Source organism: Oryctolagus cuniculus, chromosome 21 (assembly GCF_051225735.1).
Source record: "Oryctolagus cuniculus isolate XC-2025 breed Fujian yellow rabbit chromosome 21, ASM5122573v1, whole genome shotgun sequence".
Taxonomy (NCBI): domain Eukaryota; kingdom Metazoa; phylum Chordata; class Mammalia; order Lagomorpha; family Leporidae; genus Oryctolagus; species Oryctolagus cuniculus.
Genome location: NC_142887.1, coordinates 12,396,934 through 12,418,927, shown reverse-complemented (window position 1 = coordinate 12,418,927; position 21,994 = coordinate 12,396,934). Strand labels below are relative to the sequence as shown.

General features: G+C 60.5%; 1 protein-coding gene across 6 annotated transcripts in view; it reads left to right on the top strand.

Annotated features, from left to right (window-relative positions):
* The first annotated feature begins 9,246 nt into the window (after positions 1-9,246).
* HVCN1 (hydrogen voltage gated channel 1) overlaps positions 9,247-21,994 on the top strand; it is a 32,358-nt gene continuing 19,610 nt past the window's right edge. For 2 of the 6 annotated variants that reach the window (XM_017349524.4, XM_008272227.5), the window contains exons 1-3: positions 9,247-9,281; positions 9,546-9,628; positions 14,019-14,058. In XM_017349524.4, coding sequence (XP_017205013.1) covers positions 14,038-14,058 — 21 coding nt within the window. In that variant the 5' untranslated portion in view covers positions 9,247-9,281; positions 9,546-9,628; positions 14,019-14,037. Of the gene's footprint in view, positions 9,282-9,545; positions 9,629-14,018; positions 14,059-16,558; positions 16,618-21,994 lie in introns of all 6 variants that reach the window. The other 4 variants (XM_008272231.5, XM_008272226.5, XM_089323123.1 and 1 more) reach the window with 3 other exon arrangements.

Below are 21,994 nucleotides of genomic sequence, written 5' to 3'. Positions count from 1 at the left end.
TGGCCATCAGGGAGGTCATGGCCCCTGCTCTCGCAGGAGGCGCCCCATCGAGGCAGCTGCCTGGCCTTTTCCTGTCACTGCACCTGCAGGGTAGGCTCCCAGGCAGGGCGTGTGCATTTTGGAATGGTTTGACATCTTAGTTTGCCCACTGCCTGCCTCTTACAGCGGCAAGGGAGAGCAGCCCACTTGCCTGCACCCCCCACCCACTCCATGTCCCGCTGTCACAACCGCGCTCCCAGAAGGCAGACTGAGCCACATAGAGCAGGCCCAGGTAGGGAAGGGGCCGTCTGCACGCCCGGGCGTCCCAGCGCGACAGTCGTGTGTTCTCCCAGGTCTGCTGTTTGCATCCATCACAGACGTGTGTGCACTGGGCGTCCCGGGCCCGTCAGCCCCAGCCTTCCAGGCATGTTGGAGATTCCGGGTCAGACTCTCCACCCTTCTTGGGCTCAGAGTGAAACTGCAATGGACGGGAAACGAGGAGCCCTCCCCAACAGGTGATCTGGGCTGAGGACGGCCCTGGAATGTGGGGGTGCTGGAGGGGTCCCGCTCTATGTGAGCTGTCACCGGCTGACTCCGGATGTGCCCCGGCTCAGGACATCCCTTCCCAACTCAGGGCCCCCTGAACCCTCCCCACTGCATAGACGGGGCCACCTGACTCGCACGCCATCCTGTCCTGGGTGTGTAAGGCCAAAGTCGGCTTCAGAGAACCCTCTGCTGTCCACACAGAGACTGTCCAGGCAGGTGTTCCCTGACCGGGCTAGCCAAGTCGCCCTAATCCAAAGACGCCCAGAGCCATGCACTGCCGGGTGGGGAGGGGCCGCCTTCCGCCTCTGGGGCGGGGACTGCCCCAGTGAAGCCTGGACCTGCAGCCTTCAGCTAGTCTGGAGAGAAAAATCGCAGGGCCCAGAAATCAAAGAGGAGGCCCAAGCCCTGGTCAGGCCACACCCAAGCCCGTGTTTCCACTGGACACCATCGGCAAAGTGGCAAATCTCCTCCGCTACTCAGGCCAATTAGAACTGCTTTCTGTTACTGATAGGTCACGGCGCCAGGCGCGTTCAGGACACTCGGCCCCACAGTCTCCTCGAGGAGTCGTGCTGGCCAGCACGAGCAGGAGTGGCTCCGGGAACTGTGCTTCCCAGGCCAAGAGAAGGGCCTGTGCCGCGTGCCATTGGGGGCAAAGCCGGGCTCATTTCCCGGATGCCGAGCCCGCCCCAGCATTTGCTTGCCTGGTCCTCCCAGGTCTGAGGCAGGGGCCCTGATCCGCGCCGTAGTGATGAGCGAGGAAACAGGCACAGACCGGCGTTGCTGACGGCAAGCAGTGCGTTTGGTACAGTGAGGTGGGTGAGCCTGGCCCACGGAACGGCTGCAGCGCTGGCAGGTGCACCAGTGCTCTGTGGGTCCCGGCGGCCTCTCCCTGCCAGGCCCCCCTGGAAGGCCGGGCCCCACCCTCCTGGAGTGCTGCCAGGAGTGGCCAGGTGCCAGGGATGGGAGAGGGGGAGCAGGCAGGGAGTCTGTCCCAGGGGCCGGCAGGGCCACAGCGGCCAGGTGGCTCCAAGCAAGGAGCCCATCGTGAGGATTCTCGTCCGGCAGCAGGGGGAAAGAAGCCGGGACGGAGAGTCAGGAAGCACTGCCTCGATCCTGCTGGTGGGGATGTGTGGATGCCGGGAGGAGAGGTGCAGGAGGCAGGCAGCGTTAGTGTCAGCCACTCCGGGCGCCACCGCTTTCCTGAACGTGAGGAGGCGGCCGCACGCACACAGAGCATTTCCGTAGCCCAGTGGCACCGGTGTCGGGAGGGCTGGGCGCGGCCGTTACAGCCCAGTGAGGCCTGGTTCCCGCAGCCGAGTTGGTGGCAGCTACTTAGGGTCGCATCCCTGGCCCCGGGGTTCAGCCACTGGTTCTCAAACTGGGTGCCCTGAGGACCCTGCCAGAGTGTGGGACCAAAATGAGCCCCACCCGTCGCAGATTCTGATTTGGAAGTCAGCACCGAGAAATGTACCTTTTCATCCCGATTCAATATGAAAACAACGCAGGGGTTGGTGGTCCACACCCAGACTTAGTGAGACCTGCTCTGGGCCTACTGTTGTAGAAACACAGATACTCCCTGGCGCCCCCATGTGGTGAGAACAGGCCGGACGTCGCCACATCCAGTAGTGACAGAAGCACCACTGCCCTCCAGAGGGACATAGTCGCCTTGCTCACCTAACCCACCCCGGGGGTAGCTCTGGGCAGAGCCGGGGGCCGGCCGCCCACCCGCAGCTCTGCCGTCCTCCCGCAGAGGGGCCAGGGGACAGAAGCCAAGCAGGGATGGTCGCCACCACGCTCCTTAAGGCCACACCCTGGTCCCGTGAGCCGCCGCGCAGCAGTGAGATCCCTGGTGTTGAAAACAGCCAAGCCCGACCTGAGACCTGTGACATGCTGCTCTGAGCCCAGAGTCTGCTTTGAAAGACGCTCATTTTCTGGAGCGTGGCTCTCAGGACACCCTGCCCCCTTCCCCTAACGCAGGGCGCTCAGCTTAAACACCACCTCCTCCAGGAAGCCGCCTCTCGCAGCTCCCCTCTCTGTACCCATGCTCAGCTCCAACAGCCTGAGTTCAAGTCCTGCCACTTCATGGCTGCTGACATGGACCAGTGACGCCTCTCCCTGGGCTATGTTTTCCTCTTCCCAGCAGCTGCCCAAGGGGCCCCTCCCTGCAGGTTCATGTGTCACATTTGTCGCTGATGCCCCAAATTCCCCGATCAAGGCCACACTTCCCGTCGTCCCGTGAACCAGGAGTCCCAGGGGCCGTGTGAGTGTGGACACCTGCTTGCACAGACACTTGGCACTCCCCTGTGCTCCCCACGGTTGGAGACAGGCTGGCATCTGTGATCAGGAGGGGCCGCGCACGGCCTGAGGCATGGCGCCCTCAGCCATCGCCGTGGGCGGTCACTCAGCCTTGCCCTGCGCCCCGCGTCTGTCCCAGGCCCTCCCCCGGAAGGAGCGGCGCTTCCTTGCCTTGCCTTGCACCGTGCGCCTCCTTCTCCTGCTGCACACTGAGCTGGGCGAGCCCAGGGGTGCCTCGCCTTGGTCTCTGGGCTCCTTGCATGTTGGCTCAGGCCACGGGACAGCGCCTACTGCAGGGTGAGAGGACCCAGGCTCAGCCCCGGGGGTGGTGCACACCCCAGCCAGGACCTGCTGAGTCCCGTGCCCGCCTCTCAGCAGGAAGGAGGGGACGCCTTGGTGAACAGTTCCCCCAGGGCCCCACCCAGCGCGGTGAGTGGGTTCCCCGCAGGGGAAGGGAGGAAGTGAAGTGGGCAGTGAGAGCAGCTAACCCAACGTCCAGGCAGGGAGGCAGTTGCCCAGGGCGAGGCACTGGCTGACAGCGCCAGCCTTGGGCCCCAGGCACGTCCCACCCCCGAGACAGCACATGTCCTCCAGGCTTGTGCAGAACAGGGAGACGCGCAGCGGGGCGGACCCACCGGAGCCCCGCAGCCTGCCCTTGGCTTCACGGCCGGAGCAGCGGGCCACGGACAGTGGGCAGGATCGTCTCCCCGGGGGCAGAGGAGCTGGGGACCTCCTAGGTCTGTTTCTGCCCCTGGGCCAGGCGCCAGCTGACTGCGGCAGCTCCTCCAGCCAGGAGGGCGTTGAAGCCACGTTGTGTGTGGAGCAGTTTCTGGGAGTAACCAGCAGGTGGAATAAGGTGTCGCTTAATCCTGTAGGGGAGGGGCCGCTCACCGGAGTGAGTGAGAAAGCTCTCGGTGTCTCCCGCCCTCGTCTGCCCGGCGCCAGGTCTCACCCGCTGCAACTGAGAGTCCTGAATGGGGGCTCGGCTGGCGGCTCTGCCTCTGCCCTCTGCCTCTCCCAGCCGCACAGCCTTGTGGGCACTCTTCGGAGCCTCAGTCCTAGCCGTGAAATGCTGACTGACAGTGCTGGGCTGCAGCAAGCACTCCAGGCACGGCTGGGCCTCAGGGGGCTCAGGTGTGGGCACTGCTGCCCTCTGGCTGCTGTCCCTTTCCTCTGTCTCCCCACGCCCGGCTCCCAGGACCCCACATGCCCTTAGTTCTCTCCACCTCCCTGCAGCCTCTACTCACCTGCTCCACTGCAGCCCTCCGTCTACACTCTGGAACGGGGTTGCCCCAGAACTGGTTTCCCATTCCCCCATTCACTGAGGACACCCCAAGCAGCAAACCTGCTTGACAAGCACTTGGGCCATCCTCCACTGCACTCCCGGGCCACAGCAGAGAGCTGGCCTGGAAGAGGAGCAACCGGGACAGAATCTGGCGCCCCAATCGGGACTAGAAACCGGCGGTGTGCCGGCGCTGCAGGCGGAGGATTAGCCTAGTGAGCCATGGCGCCGGCCAGTCGGGCATTTTTTAAAAAAATATTTTTGCTTATTTATTTGAGATAGTTACAGACAGCAAGGGAGAGACAGAGAAAGGTCTTCTACCCACTGGTCTCTCCCCAAATGACCAAAATGGTCAGAGCTGTGCTGATTCAAAGCCAGCAGCCAAGAGCTTCTTCCAGGTCTCCCATGCAGGTGCAGTGGTCCAAGGACTTGAGCCATCTTCCACTGCCTTCCCAGGCCACAGCAGGGAGCTGGATCAGAAGTGGAGCAGCTGGGATTTGAACCAGTGCCCATATGGGATGCCAGTGCCACAGGTGAAGGCTTAGCCCACTGTGCTACAGCACCAGTCCCAGGCTTTTTTTTTTTAATTGACTTTTTATTTATTTGAAAGGACGAGTGACCTAGAAAAGGAGAGACTGAGACTTGGCCAAGATGAAGCCGGGATCCAGGGACTCCACCTGAGTCTCCCAACGTGGGTGCCAGGGGTCCAAGCACTTGGGCCACGTCTGCTGCTTTCCCAGGCGCACTAGCATGGAGCTGGATGGCAAACAGAGCAGCCGGGACTCAAACTGGTCATCTGATCTGGGTTACTGCTGTTGCACGATGAGGTTTAGCCCTCTGTGCCACAAGTCCACCCCCAGTCCCGCCCTTCTCACATGGTTACATCCTCACGCAGAGGTGGCCAAGCCCTTGCAGACATGGTCACATGGATGTCACTGCAGGCGACCCATCATGCCTGCTGGGAAAGGGGCCCCGGACCAGACAGAAGTTGCAACTCATCCTCTTCTGGTTTGTGCTGTCGGGAGGGAAGTGGTCAACTGCAGCTGCTGGAAACGCTGCCCTGGGGGAACCCGAACCAGCAGAGGCCAAGGCCAGAGCCAGCCCCGCCCCTGATGGCACAGGAGCAGGATTAGACTGTCCTTGGAATGCTCCCCGAACATCCAAAGGCAGACACCCAGACAGCCCGGGGGCCACGCCTGACAGCTGCCCCTGCTCCCTGCGCTCCCTGCTGGGGAAGGGGAGGGTGGGCAAGGGCTCCCTTGTGTGAGAGAGCAGTGTTGGCCTTGCCCAACCAGAGCAAGCCCTCCCTCTGAAGATGTTCTGGACCCTTCCGTAGCCCAGGCCTCTGACGGCTGTTGGCGCCACCGCGCCTCCCAGCATTGCTTTTCAGTGCATTGTTACCAAGGGTTCCTAAAAACTCAGAGGACATCAGCCACCCGGAGACGCAGTTTTAAATGTTTTTTACATTGTGATGAACAGGGGTGGGCACTACGGCACAGTGGGTTAAGCTGCCACTTACATTGGAGTCCCCGGGTTCGAGTCCCGGCAGCTCTGCTTCTGATCCAGCTCCCTGCTAAGGCACCGGGGAAAGCACTGGAGGATGACCCAAGTGCTTGGGCCCCTGCAGCTGTGTGGGAGACCAGGACGGAGTTCTAGGCTCTTGGCTTCAGCCTGGCCCAGCCCCACCTGTTGTGGCCATTTGGGGAGTGAACCAGCAGATAGAAAAACATCCTCCCTCCTTCCCCAGTCTCTGTGTCATTCTGCCTTTCAAATAAATAAAAACACCAGGTCAAGCACTGTTGCCCTCCCTGATTTTGGTGACCAGTTATTGGCGTTGCTAATGCACCTGCGGTTTGTTAACTACATTCGTAAGGGAAATGATGCCACAGTAGGTTAAGCTGCCTCCTGCAACGCCAGCATTCCCTATGAGCACCACTTCAAGTCCCAGCTGCTCCACTTCCAATCCAGCTTCCTGCTAACGTGCCTGGGAAAGCAGTGGAAGATGGCCCAAGTGCTTGTGCCCTCGCACCCAAATGGGAGACCCGGATGAAGCTCCTGGCTCCTGGCTTCTGCATGGCCCAGCTTTAACTTTTGTGGCTATTTGGGGAGTGAACCAGCAGATGGAAGATCTCTGTCTCTCCCTTCTCCCTCTCCTTAACTCTTTCAAATAAATAAGTGTTTTATTTTTTTATTTTTAAAGATTTATTTATTTATTTGAAAGTCAGAGTTACACAGAGAGGGAGGAGAGACAGAGGTCTTCCATCCACTGGTTCACTCCCCAGTTGGCTGCAACAGCCGGAGCTGCGCCAATCTGAAGCCAGGAGCCAGGAGCCTTCTCTGGGTCTTCCATGTGGGTGCTGGGCCCAAGGACTTGGGCCATCTTCCACTACTTTCCCAGGCCATAGCAGACAGTGAAGCAGCCAAGACTTGAACCAGTGCCCGTATGGGATGCCGGCACTGCAGGCGGCGACTTTACCTGCTATGCCACAGTGCCAGCCCCAGTGTCTTTTAAAAATTTGGGGCCTGTTGGGGCTGGCACTGTGGCATAGCAGGTTAATGCCCTGGCCTGAAGCACCGGCTTACCATATGGCCTCTGGTTCAAGACCCAGCTGCTCCACTTCCAATCCAGCTCTCTGCTGTGGCCTGGGAAAGCAGTAGAAGATGGCCAAGTCCTTGGGCCCCTGCACCCATGTGGGAGACCCAGAAGAAGCTCCTGGCTTCAGATTCACCCAGCTCCAGCAGTGCGGCCAATTGGGGAGTGAACCATGGGATAGAAGACCTTTTTCTCTCTCTCTGCCTCGCCTCTCTCTGTGTAACTCTTTCTTTCTTCCTTCCTTCTTTCCTTTCTTTCTTTCTTTCTTTTTTTTTTTTACAAGCAGAGTTAGACAGTGAGAGAGAGAGAGACAGAGAGAAAGGTCTTCCTTCCATTGGCTCACCCCCCAGATGGCCGCTGTGGCCGGCGCTGAGCCAATCCAAAGCCAGGAGCCAGGTGCTTCCTCCTGGTCTCCCATACAGGTGCAGGGCCCAAGCACTTGGGCCATCCTCCACTGCACTCCCGGGCCACAGCAGAGAGCTGGCCTGGAAGAGGGGCAACTGGGACAGAATCTGGCGCCCCAACCGGAACTAGAACCCGGGGTGCCAGCGCCGCAGGCGGAGGATTAGCCTAGTGAGCCGTGGAGTTGGCTCTGTGTAACTCTTTCAAATAAATAAATCTTTTCAAAAATAAATCTCTTTCGGCCGGCGCCGTGGCTCACTAGGCTAATCCTCCGCCTAGCGGCGCCGGCACACCAGGTTCTAGTCCCGGTCGGGGCGCAGGATTCTGTCCCGGTTGCCCCTCTTCCAGGCCAGCTCTCTGCTGTGGCCAGGGAGTGCAGTGGAGGATGGCCCAGGTGCTTGGGCCCTGCACCCCATGGGAGACCAGGAAAAGCACCTGGCTCCTGGCTCCTGCCATCGGATCAGCGCGGTGCGCCGGCCGCAGCGCGCCGGCCGCGGCGGCCATTGGAGGGTGAACCAACGGCAAAGGAAGACCTTTCTCTCTGTCTCTCTCTCTCACTGTCCACTCTGCCTGTCAAAAAAATAAATAAAATAAAAAAATAAAATAAATCTCTTTTTGAAATAGTATGTCACAGAAAATTGCACACAAAAAATTTTTAAATAAATAAATGAAAAATTGGGGCCTGCATGTGGTATACTGGGTTAAGCTGCCACCTTAAACACCAGCATCCCATATGAGCACCAGTTCATATCCCGGCTGCTCCACTTCTGATCCAACTCCCTGCTAATGCACCTGGGAGAGCAGCGGAGGTGGTCCAAATGCTAGGGCCCCTGTACCCACACAGGAGACCTGAAAGAAGCTCCTGGCTCCTGGCTTCGGCCCAGCTCAGCCCTGGCCATCACAGTTATTTGGGGAATGAACCAGTGGGTGGAAGATCTGTCTTCCCCCCACCGCCCCCAGCCTGTGTCTCTCTGTAACTCTGCCTTTCAAATAAACAAAAACAACAACGATTGAATGGAATCCTAGGTGTCCACTGGAGTTACCTAGAATAAAGGTGAGCGTGTTTCCCTCCCAGGTTTGTGGACCTCCTGCATTCCCTCTGGGGCCACAGGTTACCCTGTCCTGAGATCATGGCTCTCACTCCCCATCTGCCGTGGGAGCTCTGAGAACAGGGGCTGCTCCTGTCTCATAGGAAGAAGCCCCCGGCCGTGCCCGAGCGGCACCTGTGGAGGCCACACCTGTGCACCCTAGCACCAGGCAGGCCGAGCCGGGGCAGGAGGAGGCGAGCAGGAGACTGAGTGCAGGGGACCCCATGACCCTGAGGGAGGAGGAGAGCTTGAAATGAATTGCAGGCTGGACCGACTCCGCCTCCGCCTCCGCCTTAGGGAGTCAGGAGAGGCGACCAAAAGGCCTTTGAGAAAGCCTGTGGCCTACAGAGACCTCGAGGAGGGGAGTGAGGAGAAGCGCCTCCCTCTGGGGGGCAGAAGGAGGCCCCTGCGCAGGGAGCCCGCTGTGAGCCTGTCGCCTGAAGTGGACGCGGCTGGTGTGACCACCTTAGGGCCCCTGCGGTGGGGAGAGTGGCCGGGCTCCGCAGGGGATCCCATGCAGTCACAGGGGTCCTTATAGGAGGAAGTTAGAAGGCGGAGCGAGGAGGGACATGGCGCAGTCGGTCTGCTCCGTGTGTGGTCACTTGTTACCCCCAGCAAAGCAGGAACAGAGGGCCACGTGCAGGACAAGGGGTGAGCAGGACTGATTTCTAGCGGTCAGTGGGGGGCGGGTCCCTTGGGGCACCCCTTCTTCACCTCCAGGCTCCCAGGATGGCCGGCTTTCTGCAGGGGTAAGTACTCTCCTCCCGCCAGGCAGCAGGGCTGGGGGCCAGGCCCTGCCCCCCACCCCGTGTGTGCGTTGGCGGGGGTGACGGCCGGAGCAGGAAGTGGCCGCCTCCTCCCACCCCTTCCCTGGGGCTCCCACGACCCCTCCCGCAGCGGGACCTTTGTCCAGCGCGGGACAGCGGGAGGGCCCGGGCACAGGGGCGCTCCGCAGGAGGTCAAGGACCGCGCAGGAGACCCAGTCGGAGCCCAGGCCGAGACGCGGGCGGGGAGGAGCCGGGAGGAAGGGGCGGGCGAGTGGGCGGGCGGCGCCGTCTCGCAGTCGCTTCGGTGGCCGCGGGCGGGCGGGCGCAGGGTAAGTGCTCCGGGCCCGGGGTCGGCGCGCCCCCTCTCCCAGCCCCCAGCCCCACCCTCCCAGGGCTGCGTGGTCCCGGCAGGACCCCCGGCCCCTGTTGCCCTGGTTGTAGGGCGGCCCAGCGCTGCCCAGGGGAGGGCGCCCCTCGGCCCCGGACCTGCCCCGGGAAGCTGAGTGGTGCTCTGGGCCAGGTGCCCTCGGCTCCTCCTGGCACGCCGCGGCAGCAGCAGGTGAGGTAGGGCCCTGGCCGTCTCCCTCTCACAGGTGAAGAAACCAGCACCCAGAGTGGCCAGGCCACTTGGCTTGGGTCGCACAGCCGCAGGAGGCAGAGCCAACTCCAACACCAGGTCCGTGGGAACCCCGGCATCCTCCAGGGAGACCGCAGGGGCTCAGGGGGCGGGAGGTAGGGCTGGGGCCCCAGCGGCTCTCCCCTGGAGAGGGACCCTGAGGAACTGGAGGGTGGGTTGGAGGCACAGGGGCAGCGATTCCTCCCTGGAGCCCCTCAGCCTGGCCCTGGCACCTCTACGGGGTGCAGGGCTCCTGCACGCGGGGCGTGAGACCGCCTGCACGGCCCCCCGGCTTCTCTGTCTGTCCCGTGGGGCTCAGCGTGGTGCCTGCCTTGCCCGGCAGAGTGTGAAGGCTTAGCCCAGCCGCGCCCCCTCGAGAGCCCCTCCCGGCCCTGCACGGGCTGCAGCCCCTGAAGCCCAGCTTGGCCCAGGCCCTCCGAGGTGTGCAGGACTTCTGGACAGTCAGCCTCTAGAAGCTGCTTGAACAATTCCAGGCTGGGGGGTAGCAACTTCTCCCCCCACCCCACCCCCCACCCCGACTCCCCCGGTGAGAGCTGCTCCTGCCGGGCTTTGGCAACCTTTGAGGTGAGGCTTGCACAACCCCAGAACTGGCCTGCAGCCTCGAAGCCCTCTGTGGCCATGGGCTTCGCCAGGAGGGGGAAGTCCAGACCGCTCTGGCCCCCGCACCTGCTGCTTCCTGGTCACACAGGCCCGAAACCCCGGGAGCCATCAGCTTCACGCCTCCTCAGCCTCTGTCATAGCCCATGGACCGGAAGTCCTGCCCTAAGCATATCCCAGACCTGGCCACCGCTCCGCGTCTCCCCTGAAACCCCAAGCCCAGGCCCCGTCCTCTCCTGGCGCCCCCGGCCGTCTTCACGTCCTCGGCGTTGCCTCAGGTGTCCACGGCCCTCTTGCTCCTCAGCCTGCTGCTTCTGCGAAGTTCTCGGCGCTCTCAGGGCCCGGGCCCGTGCTCTCCCCTTTCCCGGGAAGGCTTAGCCCCGGAGTCTGCTTGTGCCCTGGGCACTAGGAGGTCATCCTGACCACCCGCCCGGCCCAGGCCCACTACTCTGTTTGCCTTTCGCCCCGGGGGATATGGTCTTGTCCACATGTTTCCTTGGTGGAGCCGTCTGCCCACCAGCACCCTGGCCTTTGTCCTCAGCCCTGCATTTCCCTGGGATCGAGTGAGCAGCACGGGCACTGCCAGCCTTGCATGCACGTGTGCCCTCGTCGCTTCCCCGTGGCCTTGCACCTCCGCATGGACCTGGGCACAATCATCGCTTTCGGCCACTGCCCTGCGCAGCTTTTCTCCAGCTTAGCCGCCAGCGTGGTTGTCCATACCGCGCAGGTTTGAGCTGCTGTCTTTGCATCTGGTTTCCTGAGTGAGGTGTTGAGGTCAAGGGCGTGGTCGTAGTGCAGGCCTTGCCACTCCCATGCTCCCACAGAGCAGCTGGCCACAGCCCTGTGCACATGGGGTTTTATCTTTTGGGGCTTTTTTTTTTCCCCCAGGATAGGTTAATGGGAAAGGCGGCTGCTTGAATTGGTGAGGTTGGCTGCTTCTCTCCGTGTGCTGGGTCTATTTCCTGTCTGGGGGAGGAAGGAAGTCTCCAAGCCACCTTAATTCTCCCTTTCGCCTCCACTTGCGGTGATGGTTCCACTCGAGCCCTCCTTGTGAGAGCAGGGTGTGGGCCCCAGGGGGCCGCTGGCGAGCACAGAGCTAAATTCTGCTGGCTTCCGAAGCTGCTCTGTCAGCCAACCAGCAAGAAACTCTTTGAAAGTCCCGTGCACCCTTGGCTCCAGACCAGGGCGCAGAGGATGAACGCTTTTTTTAAGTCTTTGTGACTTTTTTTCAGAATTGTAATATTTTAGATTTTCTTGCTTATCAAAGTAACACAGGGCTTGCAGGGTCAGCCGCTGAGCTCTTGGGGCTGGAAGAGGCCCGGAAGCCGCCTCAATATTGTTCGCTCGTAGAACTCATGCTGCTGCGGGGACTCCTGCAGCGCTGTGGCAAGGCGTGCCCTGTGTCACTCCCCTGTGATCGCCGCAACAGACGACCTTGGTGGCTTAAAACAGCGAGGCGCTTGTTAATTGAAGTCCGAGGTCCGTCTCCGTGGGCCACCCTCCAGGTGTGGTCCTGGCTGGATTGCTGGGGTGGGGGGGTGGCTCTCGGGGACAACCTGTGGGCCGCCTGCGCCAGCCTGCAGAGACTACACGCTCCTCGTTTTATCTTGCAAACCATCAATCAACGCAGATCTTGGGTCACCCTGTGGCTCCAGCCTCTGCTTCCATGATTCCTGATTCTCCCGCCCCCTCCTGATTGCCCGGGGCCCACCTGCTCAGTCACAGGTGCAGTGTTCCTTCCTCCACACAGGGAATGACCACGCAGGTTGCAGAGACTAGCATGGGGCGTGCAGGGAGGGAGTGTGTTACTCCACCCTGAAGGGAGAGAAGCGGGGGCTCACATTCCTGGGAGGAGAAACCTGGGGGCAGCAGACGGGTGTGAAGCGTGGAGCGCTCCGGGAGGGCGGGCACGGGGACACCAGGCGGATCTAAGCTTCTTACCACTCGCACGTGTCGCCTGTGTTCAAGAGAATTTTTAGAAGTCATGCAGTCACGGTGAAGTTCAAAGTTTCCATAGCAAAAAGAGAAGGAAGATACCCAGCCCACCCCCACCCCCACATCTCTCCTCGGCCCACCCCCAACCCCACATCTCTCCCCTTTCGGGCCCAAGAACCGCTGCGCAGGGCTGGGCCGTGTCCTTGCAGACTGGGGGTTTGTGTCCCGCAGGAGGGGTCGCGCTGTACACTCTGTGCTGTTGCTGACTGCTGTGCCCACCGAAGGCCGGACAGCAGGCCCCCCAGAGGCGTGTACAAAGCTCTGAGCGGGCCCCGTGCCTGCCCTGTGCTGTGTGCTGCTTCTCAGGGCAACCCGGACACCTTACTCTGTGTGTGTGTGTGTGTCTCCTAATTGGCATGAAATTCCCATGATGTAAGGTGGACAAACCATTTATGGTTTCGTACTTAGAAACAGACTTGACACTGGGCAGGGCTGGGCCTGGCAGAAGCGAAGAGCCGGGAACTCCGGTCTGGTTTCCCTGGTGGATGGCTGGGGTCCGAGTGCTGCGCCCTCGCCTGCTGCCTCCCAGGGTCTGCATAAGCAGGAAGCTGGAGTCAGGAGCTCACCCAGGACTCCAACCCAGGATCTTAAGTGCTAGGACAAACTCCTGCCCCCAAATCAACCACTTTGTTAATTTTTTGAAGCTTTATTTCATTTACTTGACAGAGAGAGTGACAGGGAGAGCCAGGTCTGTCCACTGGCTCTCTCTCCAAGCGCCTGCGGTGGCTGGGATTGGCTGATGCAACGCGGGCGGCAGGAACAGTCTCTTGAATCCTCACTGCTGCCTCCCGGGGCCTGCATAAGCGGGGAGTTGGCGTCGGGAGCCGGGTGCAGTGCTCGGCACTCCACTGTGGGTGCAGGCATCTTAACCAGTGTGTCGCCGAACCGCAGGGCTGAACGCCTGCCCTCCAGAGAGAGCATTGTTACCAACCCCGTGCCCACTGAGCAGCCCCTCCCCGCCTCCTCCCTTCTCTCTGACCCTGGCAGCTGCCCACCTCCTTTCTGTCTCGGGTTGGCCGATTCTAGACATTGCATGTCAGAATCCCGTGATAGCCAACGTCTTCTGTGCGGTTGATGTCCGTCGGTGCCCACGCCACGGCGTGCATGAGTCTGCATTCCTTTCCTGACTCAGCTCCTTTGTCTAGGTCAGCTTTGTGCACCCCCTCCTCGCTTGGGCTGCTTGTCTGGCTGGCTGGGACACTCGGAGCGGTGGGAGATTCTGTTGGCCTGCTGGGACACTCGGGGCAGTAGGGGGTTCCGTTGGCCTGCTAGGACACTAGGGGTGGGGGTGGGGTCCTGTTTGCCTGCTGGGACACCTGGGGTGGGGGTGGGGTTCCGTTGGCCTGCTGGGACACTAGGGGTGGGGGTGGGGTTCCGTTGGCCTGCTGGGACACTAGGGGTGGGGGTGGGGTTCCGTTGGCCTGCTGGGACACTAGGGGTGGGGGTGGGGTTCCGTTGGCCTGCTGGGACACTAGGGGTGGGGGTGGGGTTCCGTTGGCCTGCTGGGACACTAGGGGTGGGGGTGGGGTTCCGTTGGCCTGCTGGGACACTAGGGGTGGGGGTGGGGTTCCTTTGGCCTGCTGGGACACCTGGGATGGGGGTGGGGTTCCGTTGGCCTGCTGGGACACTCGGGGCTGTGGGGGTTCTGTTTGCCTGTCTGCAGTTCCTTTGGGTCCACACCCAGGGTGTCCTTCTGCACACATGTGGAGCTGGGTGCAGCCTTCAGACACTCATGCAACTCGGGTACCTCACGGCTGCAAAGCAGGGACGGCAGAGCCCGCCCAGGGCGTGGGGCGGCAGGAGGACAGAGCTGGACAGATGTTTCCTTGTTTTCCAGATCCAGAGACAGCGAGAACATGGCCGCCTGGGATGAAAAGGTAAAAGCCTGTGCTAGGGTGGCGTCCAGGGACCACCCAGGTCATCTTGCTCGGTGTCTCGCGCAGGACAGTGAGAATGTTTCTGCCACGCTGAAGTGTTTAAGATTTATTTATTTATGTATTTACTTATTTATTTATTTGAAAGGCAAAGTGATGGAGGTTTTCCATCTGCTGGTTCACTATGCAAATGCTGCAACGGCTGGGGCTGGGCCGAGCCGAAGCCAGGAGCCTGGAACCCCAGCCACGTCTCCCACGTGGGTGGCAGGGATCCAAGCACTTGGGCCATTTTTCCTGCTTTCCCAGGCATGTTAGCAGGGAGTTGAATCAGAAGCGGAGCAGCTGGGACTTGAACTTGTTCTCATATGGGATGCTAGCATCGTAGGCGGCAGCCTAGCCAGCTGTGCCACAACCCTGGCTCCTATTTTTATTTATTTGAAATACAGATCTTCGGGGCCAACACTGTGGCATAGTGGGTAAAGCCGCCGCCTGCAGTGCCAGCATTCAGTATGGGCGCTGGTTTGAGTCCTGGCTGCTCCACTTCCTATCCAGCTCTCTGCTATGGCCTAGGAAAGCAGTAGAAGATGGCCCAAGTGCTTGGGCCCCTGCACCTGAGTGGGAGACCTGGAAGAAGCTCCTGGCTCCTAGCTTCGGATTGGCCCAGCTCCAGCTGGTGCAGTCATCTGGGGAGTAAACTGACCAATGGAAAATCACGCTCTCTCTTTCTCTCTCTCTAATTCTACCTTTCAGATAAATGAATCTTAAAAAAAAAAAAAAGGATCTTCCATCTCTTGGTTCATTCCCTAAGTGCACACAACAACCAAGGCTGGACCAAGCCAGCAACTCCATCTGGGTCTCCTACATGGGTGGCAGGGACCCAAGAACTTGGGCCATCTGCTGCCTCCCAGGTTGCATTAGAAGGGGTGCTGGGTCAGAAGTGGAGCGACTAGGACTGGGTCCCAGGCTCTCCGATACGGGCTGCTGGTGTCCTAAGCTGCAGCTTAGCTCACTGAGCCGTAACGCCCAGGCCGTGTTGAAAGTCACAAAGGTGAACAGCTTCAGAAGGGGTCGCCGAACCTGCAGGCAGCTGATGCTGCGTGAGGCTCCTCCCCTCCCAGCTCTGCATTTTGATGACCACCCGAGCCTCAGTTCTTACCTGGAACAGGAGGACCAGAAGGTTGTCCAGGGAAGATCGGTGACACAGTGGTCTCAACCCCAGGCGGATGCTGGCCCCTTCAGGCTCCTCCTTGTCGCCGCTGTTACAAGTCAAGTGTCTTGGGGCTTGGCTGCTGTGCCGAGCAGGTGTAGCTGCACCGGGGCCACTTACGTCACATGTCTGAGTGTCTGGGACTTGAACCTTGAACATGTGAGTGCTTCCTGCTCACGTGCCCAAAGACTGCAGGCGAGGGCTCAAGTACTGGGGTCCCTGCCTCCCACGTGGGAGACCCGGATGGAGTTCCAGGCTCCTGACTTTGGCCTGGTGCAGCCAGGGTCATTGCCAGCATTTGGGAAAGGAACCAGCGGGTGGAAGATCTGTCTCTCTCTCTGTATCACTCTGCCTTTCACATCTTCAAACCGCAGAGAGGAAAAGCCACTTGCCCAAGATCAGGGGCTGGCAAGTGACAGAAACGGGGATTGTGCCTTGGCCTGGCTCAGAGCGGATGCTCTGCCCCTTGGGCCACGCAGCTGTCCCAACAGCACTGACCCTGTCCCTGATCTCTAGGCGCAGATGTGGGGAGTGTACTGGCTGTGGAGGAAGTTCGGGGTTCCCTCGGAGCTGCTAGCGTGGTCTGTGGGCTGTGTGGGGCGGGGCTAGCAGTTCAGGGGAGGGGGCGGAGTCCTAGGAGGCAGGGGGAGGGTCACTAGGACTCTGGGATGATAATGATGGTGACTCCAGCAGCTGTCAGAACTGAAGTCGGCATCAAAGAGACACTGATGGAAGCCATTCATGCTTGGCCTTTATTTGCCTGTTCAGTGGGGTGAACCACAAATGCACATGGTGGACGTGGAAGGCCACTGCCCCTCCCCATCCCATGCGCGTCAGGGGTGTCAGCCCTCGTAGCTGCCCTGGACAAAATCGGGCAGTGTGGACCAAGGCGAGAAAAGTGCTGGCGTTGAAGCCTGGCCCCAGCCCCAGCGGGAGGGAGAGGCCCCCTGGTGGAAATGAGCCCAACCCCGCACCCTGATTCTTCCCACGTTGGACGCCCTGGCTTGTAGATGCACGCAAGGCCCGTGGCAGGATGGACTTGGCAGAGGGGGCCGCCGTTGGGCACCGCCGGGGCTCCGAGGTGTGCAGGCGAGGCCTCCGAGCTGGCGATGAAGCTGTAGATGTGAGGAACGGTCGGAGCCCAGTGGGTCGTCAGCCCGCCAGACGGCTTGTAAAGGCACAGGTGTAACGCGTGCGGCTGGGGAGAGAACGCCGGGGCTGCGTGCAGCCTGGGAGGACATCTGGGAACCCTGGGTCTTTATCAAGGTGCTGTTTCAGCTCCGGTTTTTGCCGTAGGAGCACAGGAAGAAGCAGGTGTGGGGTTGAGTTCTGGTTGCTGGCGCGAGTGGCAGCAGGTGAGGCGGACTGGGGGTGTCCACGTGCGTCTGATGGGTCCCAGTGAAGCTGGGAGGTGCAGGGACAGTCCCAGGGTTGGGGCCTTGTCAGAGGCCTGTGCCAGGCCCCAGGAACAGCAGGCAAAGCACAGAGCCAACCTCAGGGAAGTCCCAAGGCAGGCGCCTGTTGGTCACCACCCGCAGGCTGACCTGGGTGGCACTGCCAGGGCCTGGGCAGAGGGGCCAGGGCCAGCTGAGGCCAGTATACCTCTCCCGGTTCACAGACTTTGTGGGACTTTGGACCTTCGAGAGCCCGCCGTGGTCTGAGATTTTGCCGTGGGGTTGCTTTGAGAGCCTGTTCGCTGTCCAGTTCCAGTCATCTGAGTAGAGGAGAAGCTGGGAGTTGGGGGTGGTGCTTAGCTCGGTGCACACCTGATCCACGGGCGCCCTGCTGGCCATGGACATCTGCCCTGCTCGGAGTCCCTGCCTGGCCCTCCGTGCCTCTCTGAGCATGTGCAGTAGGCCCCCTCTGCAGCGTGGCTCTCTCCCTCACACTGCATCTCCCCCAACCCCGGGGTCTGCACCTTGGCAGCCTTGGCAGGTGCACCTACACCTGGCCTCGCCGCCCCTCCTGCTCCAGGTGCAGCTCTCCTGTGTCTCCGGTGCCACCTCTCCTGAGCTGAGCACCCAGACCGACTGGCTCTGAATCTGAGCTCTTCAAAGCGTCCAGGCGACTGCAGTGTGCAGCGGGGCCATGAGCTGCTGGCTCCCTGGGCTGAGCGAGGTCTCCCTCTGCAGAGCGGGGCAGGGGAGAGGGGCGTCTGAACGCCGATCCGCGGTCATGTCCGCAGCTCATGCCCGCGTCGCTGAGACATGGGCTGGCGCAACTGAGTTGCACTGGTGGCAGCGCCTCCGTTGTAGCTGGGGAACCTTTTTTTTTTTTTCTATGCTTTCGTAAGACATAGCCCAGCTCTGCCCCTGGCTCAGCTGGCTGATGTCGCAGACTGTGGAGCTGTGCTCACCAGTTGTCAAGGGCCTGTGCCCCCTCACCCATGTCTTTCAAACTCAGCCCCTTGGTGTGTCTGGAAATCTGCTTAGTGGGCAGCCGTCAGCCTTTGCCATAGCAGAAACAAGGACTGCTGGGGTGTTCCGCGCACAGCCACTCCAGTGTCGGTTATGCAGCGTACGTGTCGGTGAGCCCGAGGAGCAGGATGTCAAACGCTGGGTTTCTTACCATGGAGCGCTGCGGCCCGCCAAGCGTGCGCCTCGCCAGCCGTGAGCCAGTGCAGAGCTTGGAGGTGGGGGGTGAGGGGGTGCCACAAGGCCTGACAGCCAGCCTGGGGCTCCTGGCTCTGCTTCTCACTGTCTGCGTGACCTGGGGCGAGTCGCTGGGCCTCTCTGTGCCCAGTTCCTGTCCCGTGCAGCTTGGAGAACAGCAAGTGAGGCGGGGACAGAGACAATGCCCGCTCTGCCCCGTGCTCGGCAGGTGCACTGGCCCGTCAGGAAAAGGGGGTAAAGTCGGGGAGCACTGGTGTGGGGGCCCTAGGCTCCTTTCAGGCTCCTCAGCCCCTGCCACCCAAGCTGGCCAGCCCAGTTGTTTATGTGCAGCTCAAACTTCCTCCCCGCTCTAGAGAAGGAAAAGTGGCTACGCTTATTTAGAGACTTCCCTGATTTTAAAAATAGCCATTCCTCAGAACGAGAAAGCCCCGGGGAGAGGAGAGGTGCTGGGGAGTGGCCACTGCTGGGCGTCGGCTGCCTGCCCGTGCTGTCCCCGCAGCCCACCCCGGGCGCCGGCCCACGCTCCAGGTGCGTGCTGTGGCCACAGCATGAGCTCAGCCCCGCCCAGCCTGTGGCCCTGCAGGGACGTGTGCCGTGGGGAGGCCTGGCCGGATGGCTGGAGGGGACTGAAGGAGGGAGGACAAGGCCATGGACGACAGATTGAAGTGAGAGCGCGTTCCAGGCAGAGGAAGTTGCCCTGCGAAGGCCCTGAAGTTGAAGGAGCCTTACCAGGGTCAGAAGGCCGAATGGTGGCTGTGAGGCCAGAGAGCAGGGGAAGATGGTGACGCTGGGTAGATGGCAGGGCTGGACCTCTGCCAGGTGCTCGGACATGCGTGCGCATGTCTCTGTGTGTGTGTGTGTGTGTGTATTATAGAAGATTCATCTTATTTACTTGAAAATCAGATATTCCACGTGCTGATTTACTTCCCCAAGGCGCTGGACCAGACCCAAAGCCAGGAGCCTGGAGCTCCATCTGAGTCTCCCACATGAGTGGCAGGGGCCCAAGCTCTGCTGCTTTCCCAGGCGCATTAGCAGGGAGCCGGATTGGAAGTGGAGCCATGGGGACTCGAACTCGTGTGTGATGCCGTTGTTGCAGGCTGTGGTTTGACCTGCACCGCAACACCAGCCCCTCGGTTTTTATTTTTAAGAGCGAAGGAGACTTGAAAATAAGAGAGTACGCCGGGCGTCCCCACGTCCACCCCAGGGTTGCTGCCTCTCCCGAAAGACTCCTGGGACCCCGCCTGCAGGGGTAGCCATGGCCAAGACTTTGGCAAAGGGCAAGTGCGCACAGGTGAAGTTGGCAGAGAGCAGGTGCAGGCTGCCCGTGTCCCCTCCGTGCGCTCACACAGGACACACGGATGTCCTCCAGCGTCAGCTGTGACCAGACCTGTGAAGTCCACCCCAGGTGGCACCCAGGGTCTTCACGGGGGTCGGGGGGGAGGGGGATCCTGTCACATCCGGGCCTGCTGCCTGGCACTGAAGACCCAGACTCCCTGGAAGGCAGGTACTCTGCGTGAATCACAGCTGTACCCACAGCGCGGTCCCAGTGAGCAGATCCTGGCAGGGAACCGTGGGACCCCGAGCACCGTTCTCTGTGCGGGGCAGGGCGTGGTCTCTGGCTGCTCATAGAGAATGCAGACTCACAGGGGCGAGGTGGAAGGAGCTGGGACATCCTGCAAGTCAGAGGTGGCTTGGCCAGGGTGGGGACAGAGGGTGGGGGAAGCGGACTGCTCGACTGTGGAGAGGCAGAGATGGGAGGGGAGGCAGGCCAGGACTGGGGACAGCCCCCCTGCCCCTGCCCAGGTGTGTCGAGCACCCCTGCCTGGGGAGACCCGGGAGCCAGTCCATGGTTGCACATGGGGAGGCCTCTGCCTCACCGTCAGCTAAGAGAGAGACTGCGTCCCGGCACCTCCACCCCCTCTTACGCCCACGTTCTTGGCTTTTCTGCTGGGTGAGCATCTTGGAACGGATGAGCCTGGTAGACTTGAGTTCCCGGCGGCTCTGTCACCTACTTGGGGGTTTTGTTTTGTTTAATTAAAATTTACTGGGTGGTGGGTGGAGGCGATTTTCCATCCACTGGAAGATCCTAAACGCCCACATCAGCAGGAGCTGGGCCAGGCTCAAGCCAGGACCCCAGAACTCGGTCTGTTTGTCCTGTGTGGGTGGCCGGGCCCCCGGCACTCAGGCCATCATCTGTTTCCCAGGCGCATTAGTGGGAAGTTGGGTCAGAAGCCCAGAGTTACCAGGACTCGAGCCGGGCATTGTGATACAGGCTGTGGGTGTCCCAGGTGGCAGCCTAACCTGTTGTGCACAACACCTGCCCCCATCTTGCTTTTCTTTCTTTTTTAAAGATTTCTTTGTTTATTTGAAAGGCAGAATTACAGAAAGAGAGAGCTTCCGTCTGCTGGTTCACTGCGCAAATGGCCATAACACCCAGGGCCAGGCCAGTTGGAAGCCAAGAGCCTGGAATTTTATCTGGGTCTCCCACGTGGGTGACATGAGACCCAAGAACTTGGGCCATCTTCCGCTGCTTTTCCAGGCACACCAGCAAGGAGCTGGATCAGAAGTGGAGCAGCCGGGATTCGAACCGGCGCCCATATGGGATGCTGGTGTTGTCACAGGTGGTTTGACACACTGAGGCGCAACACTGGCCCGTGTTTTGTTTTTCTTATCCTGGGACTCCAATGATGTACATATTGGTTCCTTCCCTCTCCTCTCCTCCTAAATATTTTATTCCCTACTCCATTTTCTGCAGGCTCACTCCTACCATGGCCGTTTCTCATGGTGCTGCCTAATGGATAACGGTGGCAAGCTTCTCTCCCCAAAGAACTCTTTGCTTAGGGTTGTTGGTTTTGCCGGTTTTCCTGCAGCCAGAGGTCAAAGTCGGTTTGTACAGGTGCTGTCCGTACAGGTGCTGTCCGTGCAGGTGCCGCCTGGTGAACAGCAGTGCTGGGAGTTCACTGTGCTGTGTGAGGGTGCTTTGAGGCTGTGCTTACAGGGGCTGCCGCAGCAGCAGCGTTGCGGTGGGCACGGTGCACATCCAGGATCTCCTGTCGGCTAGGGGTCTCCTGTCAGCTCCATGTTTTAGTAGAAACTGCTGTAGGGCTGACTGTTCCTATGCCTGGCACCTCACAAAAACTCAGCTACTCGTTCAAAAGATGAGAGAAGCGGGTGGGAATTGTGACCCGTATCACAGTGCCTCGCTCCAGGGCCGGCTACTCTGCTTCTGATCCAGCTTCCTGCTGATGCATCCTGAGAAACAGCAGGTGGTGGCACAGGTGCTTGGGCCCCTGCCACCCGTGTGGGAGACCCAGATGGAGTTCCGAGCTCCTGGCTTCAGCCTGGCCCAGCCCTGGCTGTTGTAGCCATTTGGGGAGTGAACCCATAGACGGAGAATCTCTTATTTCCCTCTGTGTAGGTGTCTCTCTCGTCCTCCCTCGCTGTCACACTGCCTTCCAAGTACAAATAAACTTCCATATTTTTTTTCTAAATGAAAAGGCCAGCGTTGTGGCTCGGCAGGTTAAGCTGCGGTTGCAAACACTGGTTTGAGTTCTTGCTACTCAGCTTCTGATCCAGCTCCCTGGGAAGGCAGTGGAAGATGCCCCTAGTGCTTAGGCCTCTGCCACCCACATGGGAGACCAGGAATGAAGTTCCTGGTTCCTGGCTTCAACCTGGCCCAGCCCCATCCCTTGCAGATATTTGGGAAGTGAACCAAGTGGATAGATCTCTCTCTCTTTTCCTCTCTCCCTGCCTCTCTCTCTCCCTCTCCCACCCTCTGTCTTTCCCACCCTCTCTCTCTTTTCCCTACTCCCTCTCCCTCTCGAGTAGATGAAATAAATCTTAAAAATGAAATTGCCCTTCACTGCCCACCTATGGTCTGCCTGTTACTGTGGGCTCCAGGAAGTCCAGGAGTGCCCTACTCCTGTCACCTGTTCCTGACAGTGACGCGGCGTGACTTGGCCAAGTGGTCTTTCCTCCCCAGGCCTCAGTTTCCCTCCTGCAGAGTGGACGTAAGGGCCTGCCCTGCCCCACCCTGCACACGTCTCGGGGTTGCTGTGAGTTTGGAGCCAGGGCAGGGGCCGGCGGTGTGCTGCAGACCTCGACCGGGTCACCTTGTGTG